Source organism: Antedon bifida, chromosome 7 (genome assembly GCF_963402885.1).
Source record: "Antedon bifida chromosome 7, ecAntBifi1.1, whole genome shotgun sequence".
In the NCBI taxonomy this organism is placed as follows: Eukaryota; Metazoa; Echinodermata; class Crinoidea; order Comatulida; family Antedonidae; genus Antedon; species Antedon bifida.
The window spans coordinates 9,409,649-9,426,466 of record NC_136232.1 but is presented as its reverse complement, the minus strand read 5'-3'; the positions used below and the strand labels follow the sequence as shown (position 1 = coordinate 9,426,466).

Below are 16,818 nucleotides of genomic sequence, written 5' to 3'. Positions count from 1 at the left end.
GATGTAAATAAATTAAATGTCATCGGACTTTGCCACGATTAAACGAAGCATGTCTATTCTGAAAGCACACGGGCGGATGGCTGCGGTTTAAATTCGCATTCCATAAATGGGATGGCCCTTTTTATGTACCGAGTGCAAAACTAAGCGTATACTACATGTTTTTGACACACTCAGGTCACCATTAAATACTGCTGAGCTGTCCTAACCGCAACGAGTAGAGACTTAACTGAAGAAACTGTATTTTTCGTCAAGAAACCGGAATAAAAGGTACAGTATTTATAATATATTTTGTGTACTATTGGTGGTAATCGTGAGTGAGTACGTCTTTACTAGTATCAATATTATTGTGGGGTTTCCCAAAATGGGATGTATCATGCCTAACCAACCAGCCAGACAAGACAGGAAACGGGCATCAAATGTACACGTACAGGATCTGAAATTGAAACTCTATTTCCACCCTGTTTGTGACCCTAAATGATTCGATACTTTAATATACAACTAATGCAAAACTTAGCATATGAAATCGAAATATCTGCGGAGCAATAACTTTCTTATTCCACAAAATGCTGTCACTACTACTACGGGGCCCAGTGGATATAAATCAGGGGTTTCCCCTTAATCCTTATCGACAATAATCCGAAAATGTACGAGATTTAAAGGGAAATATTGAGAGGGGTTGTTTTTGTTATTAAATTATGGATTCAACAGAATTAATTTGTCATTGAAAGTTTATGAAATTGAAAATGACAGATTTGGTCAAAGATCAAATATCATAAATATTTTAATTAACAAGGCTGCCAATTTTAATTGCCCCAGCACTGTTGACAAATTATTGAAAATGTAAGTAATTGCTTTCTATTTGACAAGGTATGATAGTATCAGATGATTTGATGTGAACACAATGGATTTATTTATTTATAACTTATACATATATAAACAAATCAGGCAAAGAACATTAATTTTAAACCGCCCGGTGATATACTGAAATTTAATTAATTAATTTGAAACGATAAAGATGAGGAAATCTGTGAGAATGAGAAAAAGTCGGCCCAACCGAGACTCGAACTCGGACCGCCAAGGTATATCAATGTGAACCATGCAATGTAAAGGTTGTATACCGTAATATAAAGTAGACCATGATAAGAGAATATGTTGTACCATTACAAAAATAAATATACTTTGTGCATTTGTTATTCCGTATTCTCATTAATAATTCATTATTGCAAATATTACTATGTGAATATTTAAATAATATGAATTATTATACTTTAACCTTGAAGTGAAGAACAGTGCTTAATTTTAAAACTGTATTCTAGTGAACCTGGCCCTCGATTGAGACACTCCTATTCAGGGGACACTTTCCCATCAAGAGAATGAAGGGTTGGCTGGATGGTGTCCCCTTAATAGGGGTTTAAATAAATATTATATGACATCTGCAACTAAACATTATCTATATTAACTGCTACACTACTAAATTCAAAATATTATTACTAAACCACATTAAAAATTCAAAATAATTCTAAAATAAACTGGTACCTGTAGCCATCATTCTTGCTCTCGGTTCCCATACATAATTTCCGTTTCCGCCAGACAAAATGAAATCCCAGTTGCTATAGCGACGGGACCCTGCCTGTGTTTAGGGTTCAGCTATGATATTTGAGAGTATTCATATTTGACCCTACTAGATAAAACAATTTAGCTAGAAATTTCTGGTATGTGTCTTTATTTTCTTTAGTAAATGGTGGTATGTATCATGATATTGTTGTAATAGACTGGAAAATTAAAAATGTAAAACTTTTGCTATCAATTATTGATAATGTATAAAATATATATATTCCCATATTTTTTTTTATTTTACTTTTTAAAAATTGAATTAATAGTACGATTTTGTTGATAATAATTATACAGTACGACAGCTTGACTAAATTATTAAATATAAGATTTTTGGAATTTCTAAGAAAACAGGATGTTGGTTCGAGTAATAGGTCAAAGGGTATTAATTTATGACCACCTCCGAATGGGAAATTTGTTCTGGAGGAACTTCAATAAAAATATATACTGTATTTAAAATTTTCAAAATTGTTACAGTATTCTACAGTATTTTATAACTTGACTCAAAGAGTACTTTAAACTATCTTGATATTTCAATACTTTATTGTTGTCATGTGGAATGTAAAAAGCCTTTCTTTTTAAAATTCACCATTAAATTTTGTAGTTTGGTATTCTTTCCTTTGTATGTACAACAAATTTAAGTGTTGGGCATTGTTTATTGTACAGGAAATGTACTAAATATTAACCCTGTATAAAGGAGAGATATGAGTGACATACAAGTGAGGTCATACAGTACAGCTATTTACTAAAGTAAAGTAAAATGATATAGTAGTGCTTGTGATATGTGCTATGATAAATTATCTTCAAATATTAATAAAAGAAGAGAACAAGATCAAAAAATTAATAAATAATATCAATTGAGTTTGTAAATATACCAAGTATAAATTCATATATTTACAATTACCAATCTAGAACAAACTTTCAAATGACACAAACAGATAAACTATAAATCTGACACTTTCAACTTTTAAAAATTCAATTCAAAATATTACTGATTAAGTATTTTAAAGTATCTTTTACCTTGAATTCCATCCATTTGTTTTATATATCCTGTATGTTTTGTAGATATTTCTTTTGCAAATATTACGAAACTAACTATAAACTAAACTGTGTTAGTTGTCTTTGAATTTAGAAATCAATGCTTTAGCACGGAAAATGTCATTCAGTAAGACAAAATAAATAAATAAATAATAAATTATCCAAAAAAAAGCACTAGTTAATACACAAGTAATTGTAAAATATATTTTTGCCAATTTAACTGTTCACTGTAAATATTTCCCATCAGTGAAGACTATGATACAGAACAGTATACATTTCTTAATATTCATTTGATGTTTCTACATATCTGGTTACTATACTGTTGATGGCCACATACTTTAGATATTTATTTTTATCTGATTAATAGACTCATGTTATGAGTAGGAGGGGTTTGTGCGATTATTCTAGGCAGCTGGCAGGTCTGGCCGAAGGCTGTCACTTGAGCCGTCATCATCATCGCTACTCCTGTTTAGGAGAAGGAATGCTAGGCCTACACACATACAATTTATATTAGTCATATTATGATTATTACCCAGTTTAGGATTCTTGTATCCCAGCTAATAAGGTGTTTGAAAAAGTGATAGTTGATGAGCCAACCAAGGGATGATGTTCAAACACTTTAGTGTAGTAAACTTTTGTTACATAATATAATATGATGTATCCTTCACTCATGGAGGTATAAATGTTGTAATAATTTTATACCTCTATGTTTCACCTTAAATTACTGCAGTAATCCCATACTTACTGAAGCATTTCATCATGTTAAACATTTACATTAAAGTATTAATAAGATTTTGTCTTTATATTGTAAACAAATTATATTTGCAAATTACCTTATGAGTACCTTTCCTCTTTACATTATGAAACTTCCAAAATGACACCGCTCTCAGACAACAAAATTAAATCTATTATTTATAGCCTAAGCATACCTCCCTGGCCTAAGCTAGGGCTTTGTGTATTGGCTCATTGACCTCTAGTTCAAATCGTGACCTTCTACTGGGAGAGATAATGTTACAGGTATCTATCATCAATGTCAATATAATTAAGTTGTTGAGCACAGTGTGTCGATATACAGATGTCACAAGAATCTGGAGTGGATCCAAAAGATGTTGGCTGCATCCCAAAGAGGAACTATTGGGATTCTGGACCTCATTAATCCATCTGTACGAAGAAGATGAAGCAAAAATGGATAGATTAAACTCGGAGGTTGTACGTTCTACCTAGCGAACCACCCACCCACATTTACTCCTTCACATTGCTGAACATTTTCATTGTTCCATAACCTAGGTGGTCGTAGAGGCGTAGCAGACGAGGTACAGTTAGTACTCATCATGATACGACACTCGGGCATACGCCATATCTCCCAGTGGTGCCTCTCTGCGCTGGCTGAACATTTACATTTGTTATAATAGCCAACTGAATAAAGTGTTATTTCCAGGCAATATAAAATGAGAAACAAATTTCAAATTCGCTCAATGTCCATAATTTTTCCCACAAAATCGTGGCCGGGTAATGTACTGCAATGTATGCGCATATTTTACTTTTCCAGCATTGCCAAGAACACAGCAGCAGGTGTTGGGTAGTTCATCATAATCTTAGTAACATTCCAATGCAGATTAGAATATTTGGCCGGTTACATACATTAATATACAAATGTGTTTTGAAAACAAGACAAGGTAACAGTGATGTACAGCCACAAGAAATAAAGTTGTCCAGTTTTTCGCAAGAAAAGGAAACAATTTCTGTTCAAGCCACCAGCTTGTCAAAGGCCTCTGTGAAAAAGTGGTCAGGTTGAAATTTTACCAACCGTAGTGGTGGCTACGGCCCTGTAACATACAATTAACAATATGCCCAAAAGAAATTAAAACTTTAGTGATGATCCAGTATTTTGTGAAATAAGGGTCCCAGGGCCTAAAAATGGTAAAATTAAGTTCTGAACTTTGCCTAATTTTCTATATTTTGCATTGTAAATTTCCAAATTTAGGCGGGGCTGAAATGCATAAAGTAAGTCTGAAATAAAATTTCTTTCTCCAAATTGAATTTTCAGTAAGTGAAGATGAGCGCAAAGTGTGGAGCATGTGGGAAGTCTGTGTACGCAGCTGAGGAGATGAAGAACGCAGGTCACAGCTATCACAAATTCTGCTTTAAGTGCAGTAAGTATACACAAGACCAAACTTGAGTGACAAACCTAACCACCTCTGGTTCCACCATTATTGAAGTTGTGGCTTGATGGTTATGATTGGCTACCAATCCAAGAATCCTGGGTTCAAGTTTTGTCAAGAATTTTTCTAATGTCAAACTATAACTCCACTTCCAAAGACTTGTAATAAGACTTTGTTTGAGCATCTTGTGTATGTTTGTCTTGTGAATGGGATTGCCACCTTCAAGAAGGATAGTGAAAGAATTTGCAATTTGCCTATATAAAAAAAAATATTATAATAATGGTCGACTTATACAGTGCCTTATACAAATTGTTTCTAAGTTCTTTACAGCATGTATTTATATTGTCCTTTATACAGTATTTCTAAAGTACAACAAAACTGATTTATTTTTTTTTTACTTTTCAGATCTTTGCAATAAAAGGTTGGATTCAACCAATGTATGTGAGCATGAAAAACAACTGTATTGCAAGAACTGTCACGGTAAAAAGTTTGGGCCTAAGGGGTACGGTTTTGGTGGTGGAGCTGGTACACTAAGCATGGACTCTGGAGAGAAGTTTGGCTTGGAAAAGGATACATCTAAAACGTATGTACTGTACTTGCACAGATGTAATGTTTAAGGGAGCTATTATATAAGTTTCAATGTTGGAGAAATAAGTACATTAGCTGTAATCAAATGAACATAACCAAACATCAGTGTAAATATTTTTGGTTTTCTCATTGTGTGTTTAGGAGTGGAGCCGGTATTGCTGCTGCATACGTAGGATCTGACATGGCCGTGACCCCCGCAGGACCAGGTCAGAAAGCTTGTCCCCGCTGCGGAGGAGCCGTCTACCCAGCTGAGGAAATTCTTGGAGCTGGTGGCGTAAGTCAACGATAAGTTAACAGAAAGCTATCAAAGTTATGTTAAAATATTATACAGGATTTATTTGAATGAAATTTAATTTTTTCTATTTTCTTCTTCTAGACTTGGCATAAAAAATGTTTCAAATGTGCAAACTGTAAAAAGAGCCTAGACTCAACAAACTGCTGCGACAGGGAGGGTGAAATATTCTGCAAAGGTAATGAATGTTAGATTACAAAAATATTAATTAACCCAAAAAATGCTAAACTAATTCATTTTTTTGCCAAATTAGTTCTATAGCTCTGTCTACACTATCAAACTTTATGTGACAAAAAATGTAATGTGCCCATATATGGACACATCACACTAGTTTGATAGTGTAGACAGAGCTTTAACATTTAATTACTTGTAACTTAAATAATATTCGCCTAGAGAATTGTACTAATTCCCACACCATATTATCAGTAATTTGCTGTGTGTGCTGTGTCTTGCAAGACATAAAATGTAGTGTAGTAACTGATTCATCAACACTAAAACTTCCCCCCCCCCCCCCTCAAAGACACTGACGATGTTCCTCTGCGATGGAATATGCAACAACTTTATCATCCTCGGAAATAAAACTTATCATTGCATGTCTCACCAAATAATCGTTTCCCAATTAAACATTTATTTTTTCAGCGTGTTACGGTCGTAAATACGGGGCAAAAGGAATCGGCTATGGCGTTGGAGCTGGGACTCTCCAAATGAGTTAAAAAATGCATGGTAGTGAACTAACAATCAAACAAATTGTTAAAATTAATTTATTCATAATTGAAAGGAAGTTTTGCTATACATGGGAGGGATGAGAGTGTAGTAGGGTAGAATGTGTCCCCTGAATAGGGGTAATCTTTGGCCTTAGTGTTAAAAGATCGTCTCTTTTTCATTTCACATGAAACTGCCTCCCAAAGTAAAGGAGGTGTTCTATTGTATTAGCATATAACAATGCACAGAAATAAAACAAAATGCATGTTGAGACTTGGAAGCAGTAGCCTAACGCATGTGGGAAAGGCTCCTGGTTTAGCACTCTTAAGGGGCCCTCCAACGCTGGGTAGTTGTATTTGGGCTGCACATGCACTGGGGCCCTTAAGCACTGGGCCCTGTGTTTAGCCAGTGTGCGCTCATAGCCATTATGCCACTGCTAGGGAAAAAACAGTTGTGTTTATATTAATGAATAGGTTACCAGACTCTTTTATCATTTTGTTTCTAGCCTGCTACGCCAAGGGTTACGGACCCCAGGGTATTGGACATGGTGTTGGTGCAGGCACTCTGCAGACGTACTAAACACAGAAGAAGGTGCTCCGAGCAAGGCTAGCCTTCCAGAAAAACTTTACCAAAGAAATCGCTGGCCTTTAAAAAACAATTTGCTAGGAAGCCTTGATTCCGAATGTATGCAAATAATAAAAATTGTAGATTTATTTCAGTATTGTAGGTAAATTTTAAGTTGTTTGTTAATATTCGCGTTTAGTACATTTTTTAGGTTACGTGTGCTATAGTACATTATATTAAGATGAAATACTGTATACAACTATTATCTTGCCATACTAACATCGGTACGATTGGGGTATGAATCAAATTAAAAAAATATGTAATCAATAAGAAATCTTGACAATAATTTTAAAAATCCATATTTTATATTAGATATTATTTTATTGCACCGTATTTGCTTATCGTAAGTTATTCACATTAGCTTATTTTTCTAAAAATATTTAATTATAGTAGTAGGCAAGAAGCAAGATAACTTTTATAAAACATGAAATATACCAGTAATAATATTGTAACAGAACAGAACAGAAGTGTACCAGATATCCAAGTATATATGCTTACAAATCTTACACAGATTTGTGTTGTGGTAGCTCCTGCAACTATGCCAACCTCTGAATGTACAGCCAAATGAAGAAAAGAATATGCCCAAAAACAACTGTTTTCTATTTAGATAAATAACATTTATGTACTGAATGTTTTGATTGACTGTGAAGTCATCAGTCATCAAGTTTAAATGTGAATTGGGCCAAAGGTTAAAGTTCAATATTTCTGAACCAGGATTGATGGTCAGACAGGTGCCATATTGTTGTCCAGGGAAATATTTATACAACTTCTAACATGTTAGTCACATGTTGGTCACATGATGGTGTCAGAGGGACGGATTTATTTCAATTGCTTGCTTGCTTGTTTAGTGCTAATAAAGAAATTACATTTAATGTTTGTTTGTTTTTTTTGTTAACTTAAAGATGAGTTGTAAACAATCCTAATTAGCATCATTCATAATGCATACTGCATACTCATGGTTTGAAATCTTTGTTTACTTTCACTCGATTTTCCAGATGAAATGTAATCAAATTAATTTACCTGTTAATTACGTAAACTTGTTGTTTTTGGCTCGAATTTTCGACTTAAAGTGAATAACTTTAATGTGTGTGGAAAAAATAATAAAATATAAATTGTGATGTTGCTTTGAAATAAAAGACTAAACATGTGTTTTTTTTTCTCCAAACCTTTTATTAGACACTGCATATAAATTCTCTCAAACATGAAAACTATAAATTACAATCTTTTACATAAATATATTCAAGGTGATTAATTTGGCGTGTTATGGACGGAACATTTTATAATCAATAAATTATTTTATCAATTCTTTGAATGAAAATCTGCCAAAAAATAAATAAAAACTATCAAAATGGAATGTTATACATTTTCAGAAGTCCTAGGCTGGACCTTCCTAGACTGTAACAGTGTCAGGCTACACTTTCTTCAACTGTCCTAGGTTGCCGATGTTCAAGCACTAATACTGTAACAATCTGCAGACTCCTGTAAAACAGTAAGCCTCTGTACACAGCAGAGTACAAGCTAAGAGGAGCATGCAGCTTGAGACAGTGCTGGCCTAGGCATGGTGCCTACTCTAGCACTATCCTACGCATACGTCAGAAGTCTGGTTGCTTCCAACAATTGACTGACGGCATTGACGAACATAAAATCAGATTGTCTCATCCTTTCTCGGCCAGCATCAGTTGATAAATCACATACCATGTGGTATAAGTCTGCATGAAACTGAAAAAATAATGTAGTATTTATTTATTTAAGTTTCTTACTAACTACCTCCTAGCAAAATTCCGGAGTTTCTACACACCGTGGTGTTATTGCACTGATGTGTGAAACTCCAGAGTTTTTCTAGGCTATGTGAAAGGGCTATTATTACTCTATAAGGCGTTCCTACTTTCTCTTGGTACATTGACCATCCACTAACCTGCGTTCCTTCTGCAAAATCTTCTGAGAAATCCTGATCATCTTCCGTGATCCTGAGTTTCATTGCACGGTAGTTTGATATCATCAGCACGGACCACTGATCCTGAAAATAATACAAACAAGATGTGCAAAACAAGAACTATAAAAATAATAATATGCTTTATTTAAACACGAAAACTTGGCTCAACTAGCAGTTGTTTTTCTGCAAGGCCGTGTATAAAAACAAAAAGTTCACAAACAAAAACCTAAACTACAATACATTATACTGAAATATAAATACTAATAAACAATCTTAACTACTTTTTTTTCGTGTTTTGCAAGAGGAAAAAAATTTACAATAAAAAAATTTGTTTTTGTTCCTTTGCAAGATGATAATGATGAAATTAGTATTAGATTAAATAAAGCGTTTTACATCAGCTGGTGGAGTTTTGGACAGATTTTCACATCCCTGGAGGATGACCCTATCTCGTCCGACATCTGTGTTCCACTTGCTGTAAGAGTATGCAAAGTACGAGGCAGTCAGCGCCATCTGGCGGTAGGTAGAGACTTCGTTCTCGGAATCCTAGTAAAATTAAAAGGAAACATTTGGATTTATTTTTTATAAGCCTTTGTTATTTATTCCTCTTCACAATCTTATACAGTACTGTCCCACAAATTGTCTCCACTCATACTGTATATCAGCTAATTCTCAGTGCTGTATCAATACATTCATTACCATTACCGGTTCTCTCTTTAAGAGAACACAGCACAAAGATGGAGCAATAATAATAAACAGTGGTATGTATTATTGAAATGTTATTGATATAGTTCTGATTGATATGTCCTTGCTAACAATCTATGCCTAATTAAATACAATACAGTACTCCACTGTTTATCTGACAGTCTAGTGTGAACTACATTGATTATTTGTTTTGAAAATATTTAATTGAAAATTAATGAAGCATGAAATAAATACACTGATAACCATGCTCTCATACCAGAGAAAAAATGAGATGTGCCCAAATATAGTTGTGATATGCCTGAATGTCCTTATATGGGCAAATCACATTTTTTTGTCACACAAAGTTTGATAGTGGTAGACCATGGAGAAATAAGTTACATTCTATGGGTAGACAGAGCTTAAAACATACTTTTAATTTAAGCAATTAGTGTACTTTTGTCAGGGTAATATTTTCAAATAGTGCCCTGTAACATCTTAGCAGGGGTATTACCTCCATTTTCACCAATTACCAAAGAACTTTATAACACAAGAATCTCCTGTTCGTCCGAAGCGAGTAACAATTTCGAAAGGCCATTGTGAGCCATAGAGTAGCGCGCCCTTATCAAATTAGAAAGTCAAAATCATAGAGGGGATCTGCTAATACTATAGGGGGGATAGAGTAATTGACTGAGCCCTCTATAGGAATTAATAGTTTTGACTTCCTAGTTTGGAGGGGGCGCTGCTTCATGCTGTGAAATGGCGTCGCCCAGTTTGACCTTTTAACCCTGTACTTCCGATAATGTGTTTTGAATGCAAATTGAAGAACAGGAGATTCTTGTGTTATAAGTTCTTTGTTATTACACATATGCTGATGTAAGGAGAGGGGGTGGTAGTGGCAGCCTCATTACATTTGTTTATAAATCATTGTTAACGTTTGAGCAAGATCAGTTAATTCTGTTCAGGCCTATTGCTTGCTCCTGGCAAGATTGTGCTTGATAAATGTATGTATGTAACGAATTGATGTTGGCTAAAGCCAAAGTCATAATGTCTGATTCTGCCCATCCCTTGCATAGTTCGTTTGTTATGTGCAGATCTGGTAAACTACGTCATCCTTTGACAAAAACAAATAGGTTTAACAACTCCTTTATTCCCTCTTCAATTCGTCTCTTTAACAAACAATTTGTAAGATAATTACTGTAATTACTTTTGATGAACTGTACATAGGCCTACAATGTATTTGACTTATATCTAATTGTATTGATGTTTTTACATGGTGTTTTTATTATGAATGTAACAGGGAGCTGATTCTCACATTTTATAATTATTATGTGACAATAAAGTATGTCTATGTCTATGTATGTATAACATGCCGAATAAATATTATTAATTATTAAATGCAAAAGATAGGAAATTTTAAAATGTCTAGGCCCTCAGACTATTTCAAATGTCATATGAGAAATTACCTTTTCCTGAACACTAACATATTTCTTTGAATCTGGTTCTGGGAATAGATTAATACCAACATTAAACATAGCCTGAAAGAAAAGAATTAATGTATATTATGTTAACAAAACATAAAGGGGGAGGGCACAGTGAAAGGGAGTAGTATGCCAAAAATGGTTATGAGGTTAAAATATACCAGTTGGCTGGAAGAATGTGACCACACCCAACTTTTAAAATCTTTTAAACATTTTCAATTACTGTAGTATATAGTTTTAATCACTGATTGTAGGCCTTTACGGTATTTTAATTTGTTTTCTAAATTTGTTTTTTAAACTTTTTTACACATGGATGTACTGCATTGTATGTACATTGATTGGATATATGTCGCATTATATTATTATTATTATAACACTGTTATTACACTGTAATAACTTTTTACGATAGTACCTCAATAAGCTTTTGCGGTGACATCCACTTGTTTTGCAGAAACTCAAGTTGTGGTTTAGGATCAGTATCTGGTGTTTGATGGAAACAACAAACTTCTCCCTTTTATTAGAAAAAACACAAACATATTAAAACAGCATAAAATCACCCAGAATAAAATCTATTTTAAAGTCATGATTTGGTACAGATTACTTTCCTGAGAGGCCCTACTCATATTACCTTCTAGTACAGTGATCTTTCAACGCCCATATATAGCTACATCCTACATAAAAGTGGTCCTTGTAAGTGGGCCACCTGTATTCCTCACCTTGATTTCAATCTCGGCCTCAATAATAGCAGCAATGATTGTAAGCTTGGCATGATTGAGTCCTAATGGTTGAAGCTCCCAGGATTGGAATGGCATGTTGATGTGACGGTCCTGGATGCATGCAAATGGTCCACTCTTGATGGTCTTGAAAGACAACAGGTTATTCTCTGTAAAGACAACAGATTATTCTCTGTAAAGACAACAGGCTATTCTCTGTAAAGACAACAGGTTATTCTCTGTAAAGACAACAGGTTATTCTCTGTAAAGACAACAGGTTATTCTCTGTAAAGACAACAAGTTATTCTCTGTAAAGACAACAGGTTATTCTCTGTAAAGACAACAGGTTATTCTCTGTAAAGACAACAGCTCTGTAAAGACAACAGATTATTCTCTATAAAGAAAACAGATTATTCTCTGTAAAGACAACAGGTTATTCTCTGTAAAGACAACAGATTATTCTCTGTAAAGACAACAGATTATATTCTGTTATGCTATTAAACAATATTCAAAATGCATGGATGTACCAGAAAATGCTCTAAGATTTTGATATCTCATTTTTTCATAACCTGGTTATACACATAAATATGGTATGTATTAAAATATTTACATATCAACATACTTTTTTTTTTGATATACCATTGCAAAATAAAGAAATTATAATATGAAAACTATTTAGTAGTCAATAGGCAATGATTAAATCCATTCAAAGTACATAGAAATAATTAAAATTGACAAACAACTTATATGTGTAACTAATTTTATGTTTTTATTTTTTGAAGAAAGACGCTAATGATATGTGAAGATAATCACGATTTAATAATCATGGTTTCTGTAAGACTGGGATAAGTTGTAGAATCATTGACGTCGCATTCAATTTACGTGAAATGCATGACATTTTAGACTTGATAGGTTTCTTTAGCTCTTTTAGAAGGTCAGTGCAAGCGGTACGATAACTGATTCTGACATGCTCTCGTTAGGTAATTTGTCTGATAACAGTTACACAGGTCGGTCACTCGTAAGCTGTGTTATTATCCCAATGTAAGGCTACACATAAATGGGGCACCCATCCCGTGAATTCCGGGGTCAGTCCCAAAGGAAGAGTTTGGGATAATGCACTAGGTTCCAATAGTAAGTATTTGATCTAAAGTAACCTAATATGTTAGACTTAACCCTTTAGTCATTTTTTTTTTTTTTGCCCCTAACAATTTGTAGTTTGACGTAAGGGCGCTGGTGTGGTGCAGCGATAAATACATGTTCTTCATTTGTTCGCAGTTTTGATAAAAGTTCAACAAATAAAACAATAAACAGAATTTTCTGAATTTAAGGTCATTTTATGTTGTATTTAAATTTGTTTTGAAACCTTTTTATGACATGATAATGTTGACTAGAATCAAAGAAGATAAAGCGTGTTTTCCATTACTCTTTCACTAGCTTATTGACAATAAAGTCGAATTTCCACTAGGCGAATTTAAAGCATCAAACCTGTTTCACTGGAATCACATCATATAGCATTTTTCCATTACTTTTTCATTAGCTTAATCGCCCGAATCGAAAGCGTCAAATTATACACATGCACAGAGAGTGATTAGGAAGATGGAAACATGAATACAAACATTAATACACATACATATAAGCTGCCGTTTCAATTTGCGCAAAACAAATTAGGCTAGTGGAAAAGCGGCTTTATGATTGAAAGACATTCATTGTTTATTCATATATTTATTATTCTATTTACCTTCATCATATTTAATATCTATAGAGCCATCCAGTCGCCAATGTTTGCCCTCCGGACACCAGTATGCAACTTGAGGTTCCTCACTGTAAAGAACATCATCTGGCAGTCTACAAAAATAAGACAGAACTACGATTTTAATAAGCATTTAGATTTTGTTGATATAAAGTTTTCAGTACACTGCGTTCAGAAAGAACTGTTGAGTTTCTCGACGTTTCGATCAATATGCTTTGATAGTCCTCAGAAGTGAGAATGCAGAAAGTCCAGGAAACTTGGAATATAAGTGGAATAGGGTGGTGGTGTGAAAAGCTATTTAGATTTTATTCTTTTTGTATGTGGAGAAAATGAATGTATCCGAGTTTAGAAGGCTTATTTGATTAATAACTGGATTTGTTGTGGCATCCTTGGGTGCATATTTTTTCCTAAAAAAAAGTTTGTCTGTTTTTTATCAGATAAACAATATTTAAACTTGTTTGGCAATAATACTAGTGTACTCTCTCACCAATATAGTGGATTCACACGATGCTGTGGTCATGTTGAGGTCATGTTGAGGTCAGTATGACAGGATATATAAAAGATGACAGTCCGGTAATGAGGCAAATTTTAACAACACATTTAAAATGACCAGATGCCGCCTATCGGATTGCTCTACACTTTAAGGTGACATGTATGTCTGGTTTTTAAAAAAACAATGTCACTAAAATTTTCCTGTTTGAACTTAACATTGTGCAGCAAAGAAAGAACATAGTGGGTCAGCATTTACAGTGTTTTGTCACTTAACTATAATGACTTCTATACAAGTGCCTTTAATTTAGTTTCTTCTGGAATAATCTTATGCGACAAAAAAATATGATGTGCCCATATATGGACGTGATAATGTCATATCACTACCATAATTGGGCATATCACTACCATATTTAGGCACACACTTTTTTTGTCAAACTAGTATGATAGTGTGGACAGAGCTTTAGGCTTTCGACACTTATATTTAGGGGACACCCTACAGGGGACACTCTACTAAGGGGATACTTTCTTGTGAAAGGAACAAGAGGGGCAATATGTGTATTAACACAATGGCCAACCCATATTCAAGGGCCACATCTATTAAAGGTACACTTTCTTGTAAAATGAATAAGAGGTGATGTTTTAACACTACAGCCAAACCTTATTCACTGGTTGTGATTGTGTCCCCTTAATACTAGCGGTCTACTGACTGCCTATCTTAAACCTAACCCTTTTATTTTTGTGTTACCTAAAGAAGTACCAACAACTATAAATGTATAAATATCACATACCATAATTAAATGTTTTAACATAATCTTTTACATTTATTGCAATCAACTTGATATTTTCAAAAGTAATGGAGCAAAACTTCAATATATGAAAAAAAAACCTGCTTTTCTCTGCATATCATCATTACCTACCTTAATGTAACACCTATGGGAGGTGCACCCAACATCTCGGCACCTGCCATTGCTTTGGGGTCAAGTGTCTGGCCCATAGGAAGTGTTCCGGATAAGGTAGCATTCAACTTGGAGTCACTATTGCTGGGATACTGAACAAACTTTAACTCATCACTAGCAACTGCCAATGGGAAAAAAAAAAAAATCAATTTTTGATTTCGCCGGCAAAGTCAAATACACAAGCATTATAAATAACAGAGAGGAATATGCGACAGGGTACCTGAATAAAAAGAATTAGAGGGGTGGGGAGAGAGGGTAGGCATACAAATCTAGAATTTAAAAGAAATTAGAGGTATGAACGTCAAGACTAGTGAATCTGGAGGTCATGGGTTCGAGTCTTACTTGAGAATTACTTTTTTTAAAAGTGTTCTCAGTACAAAATTACGTCAGAGCAGGGCAGACATCTGACCCATTAACAACTATATGCAGATTGTTGTAATGTAAATATAAAGTGTTTCTGTGTCATTTCACCTTGTGTCATAATCCAGTTTTTAACTGTCTTCGGCTGCGGCGGAAGGTCAAGTATCTCAAAGGTCATGACCCCACCTAGCACTTGATATGCCCTCAAGATAACCACATCTTCGTCCTCTTCCTCATCCTCATCATATTCATCCTCATCTTCCTCCTCTTCTTTCTTCTCTTCTTCAACAGCATCGCCTAAAAATCATAATCATATTTCTACATAATGAATTAAAACAAACCTATTAAACAGATTAAACATTGGTACCTAGTACAGTAACTTTTGTGATGTTTAAACCTTTGAAAATTACAGTCAAGCTTTATATTACAATAAATAATTGTGTAAAAGTTTACTAAAAAACTATTACACCAATATAGGCAACAGGTCAAAGAAATATGAAATAATTTCATAAATCATAGTGTCTGAAAGTGATTCACCATAAAATATTAGCAACTGTTGTAATTTTTTTGACAGGTAGGACTTTTTTTTCTAAAATAAAAATTGAAATATGATATATCAAATATTAGACATGACAATTGTAAAGTCGTAACTTTTCAACTTTGTTACTTCATAGCAATACTTTCTAAACTGGAAATTTCTATTTCTATATCCAGTTGGGTCACAGTACTGTAATTCCCTATGTAACATGATTAATTATAAAAACTGTGTTTAATGTTTATATGCCTTAACAACAGTTTTTAAACCAAAACATATAGATAGGAATCAACAGAATTGATATAGCAAAGATACATTGTCCCCCTGAACAAATTATTAGTTAAAAATCTTTGTTAAGTAATGCCATGTCACAGTTATTTTTAAAATGATTCAGAAAAAATTACTGACAATTTAAATTTTTTAAATAGTTAAATTCTAGTTAAATTTAACTATAAATTTTTTGGGAAATCATTTTTTGTTTGGTTTTTACAGAAGTGAATAAACTTGTTAAACGGCAAAATGGCCTATCAAAGACGGATTCTATAAATTCTTTTTCATTTTTTAGGTTTTTTGGGACAATACATCTTTATTATGAGTAAATTCTATTTTTTAAAACTAATATACAAAGAAACACAATGTGTTTTCTCCCATAGTTCCCTCAAGAGTTTAAATGTCAATGCCATCAAACTATAAAGGTTTTAATGCACTTATAGATTACCAATAAAGATCGTAAAGATGTTTACAATAAACATTGCATAATCTGTATTGGGAGTGGAATTCCTGTTAAGTGTTAGATAAAGAAAATTCAGTAAGATTGAGTCCAAGCCACAAAAAATATTGAGAGATAGATTTTTCTTTCCTGTTGACAGCTGCAGCGTCCTTGGCCATTTAACTAAATGTTGT

The 16,818-nt window shown here is 33.7% G+C and overlaps 2 protein-coding genes across 4 annotated transcripts in view; one reads left to right on the top strand and one right to left on the bottom strand.

The window, feature by feature from the left end:
* The first annotated feature begins 111 nt into the window (after positions 1-111).
* Positions 112-8,166, top strand: LOC144847992 (cysteine and glycine-rich protein 2-like). 2 transcript variants are annotated; one of them, XM_078704639.1, is made up of 7 exons: positions 112-267; positions 4,697-4,802; positions 5,217-5,394; positions 5,541-5,673; positions 5,776-5,869; positions 6,331-6,414; positions 6,899-8,166. In XM_078704639.1, exons 2-6 carry the CDS (start codon positions 4,706-4,708, stop codon positions 6,402-6,404), a joined length of 576 nt encoding a protein of 191 aa, XP_078560765.1. In that variant the 5' UTR covers positions 112-267; positions 4,697-4,705; the 3' UTR covers positions 6,405-6,414; positions 6,899-8,166. The 2 variants fall into 2 exon arrangements, with proteins under 2 accessions (XP_078560765.1, XP_078560764.1); XM_078704638.1 differs by lacking the exon at positions 6,331-6,414 and having other exon boundaries at positions 113-267.
* Positions 8,167-8,172: 6 nt separating this feature from the next.
* The window catches only part of LOC144847954 (dynein axonemal intermediate chain 7 homolog), a 90,869-nt gene continuing 82,223 nt past the window's right edge, over positions 8,173-16,818 (bottom strand). For both annotated transcript variants that reach the window (XM_078704574.1, XM_078704575.1), the window contains exons 10-18: positions 15,492-15,677; positions 14,982-15,141; positions 13,561-13,667; positions 11,826-11,992; positions 11,522-11,620; positions 11,095-11,166; positions 9,344-9,493; positions 8,933-9,034; positions 8,173-8,736 (exon numbers count right to left, since the gene is read on the bottom strand). In XM_078704574.1, coding sequence (XP_078560700.1) covers positions 8,599-8,736; positions 8,933-9,034; positions 9,344-9,493; positions 11,095-11,166; positions 11,522-11,620; positions 11,826-11,992; positions 13,561-13,667; positions 14,982-15,141; positions 15,492-15,677 — 1,181 coding nt within the window. In that variant the 3' untranslated portion in view covers positions 8,173-8,598. The remainder of the gene's footprint in view (positions 8,737-8,932; positions 9,035-9,343; positions 9,494-11,094; positions 11,167-11,521; positions 11,621-11,825; positions 11,993-13,560; positions 13,668-14,981; positions 15,142-15,491; positions 15,678-16,818) is intronic.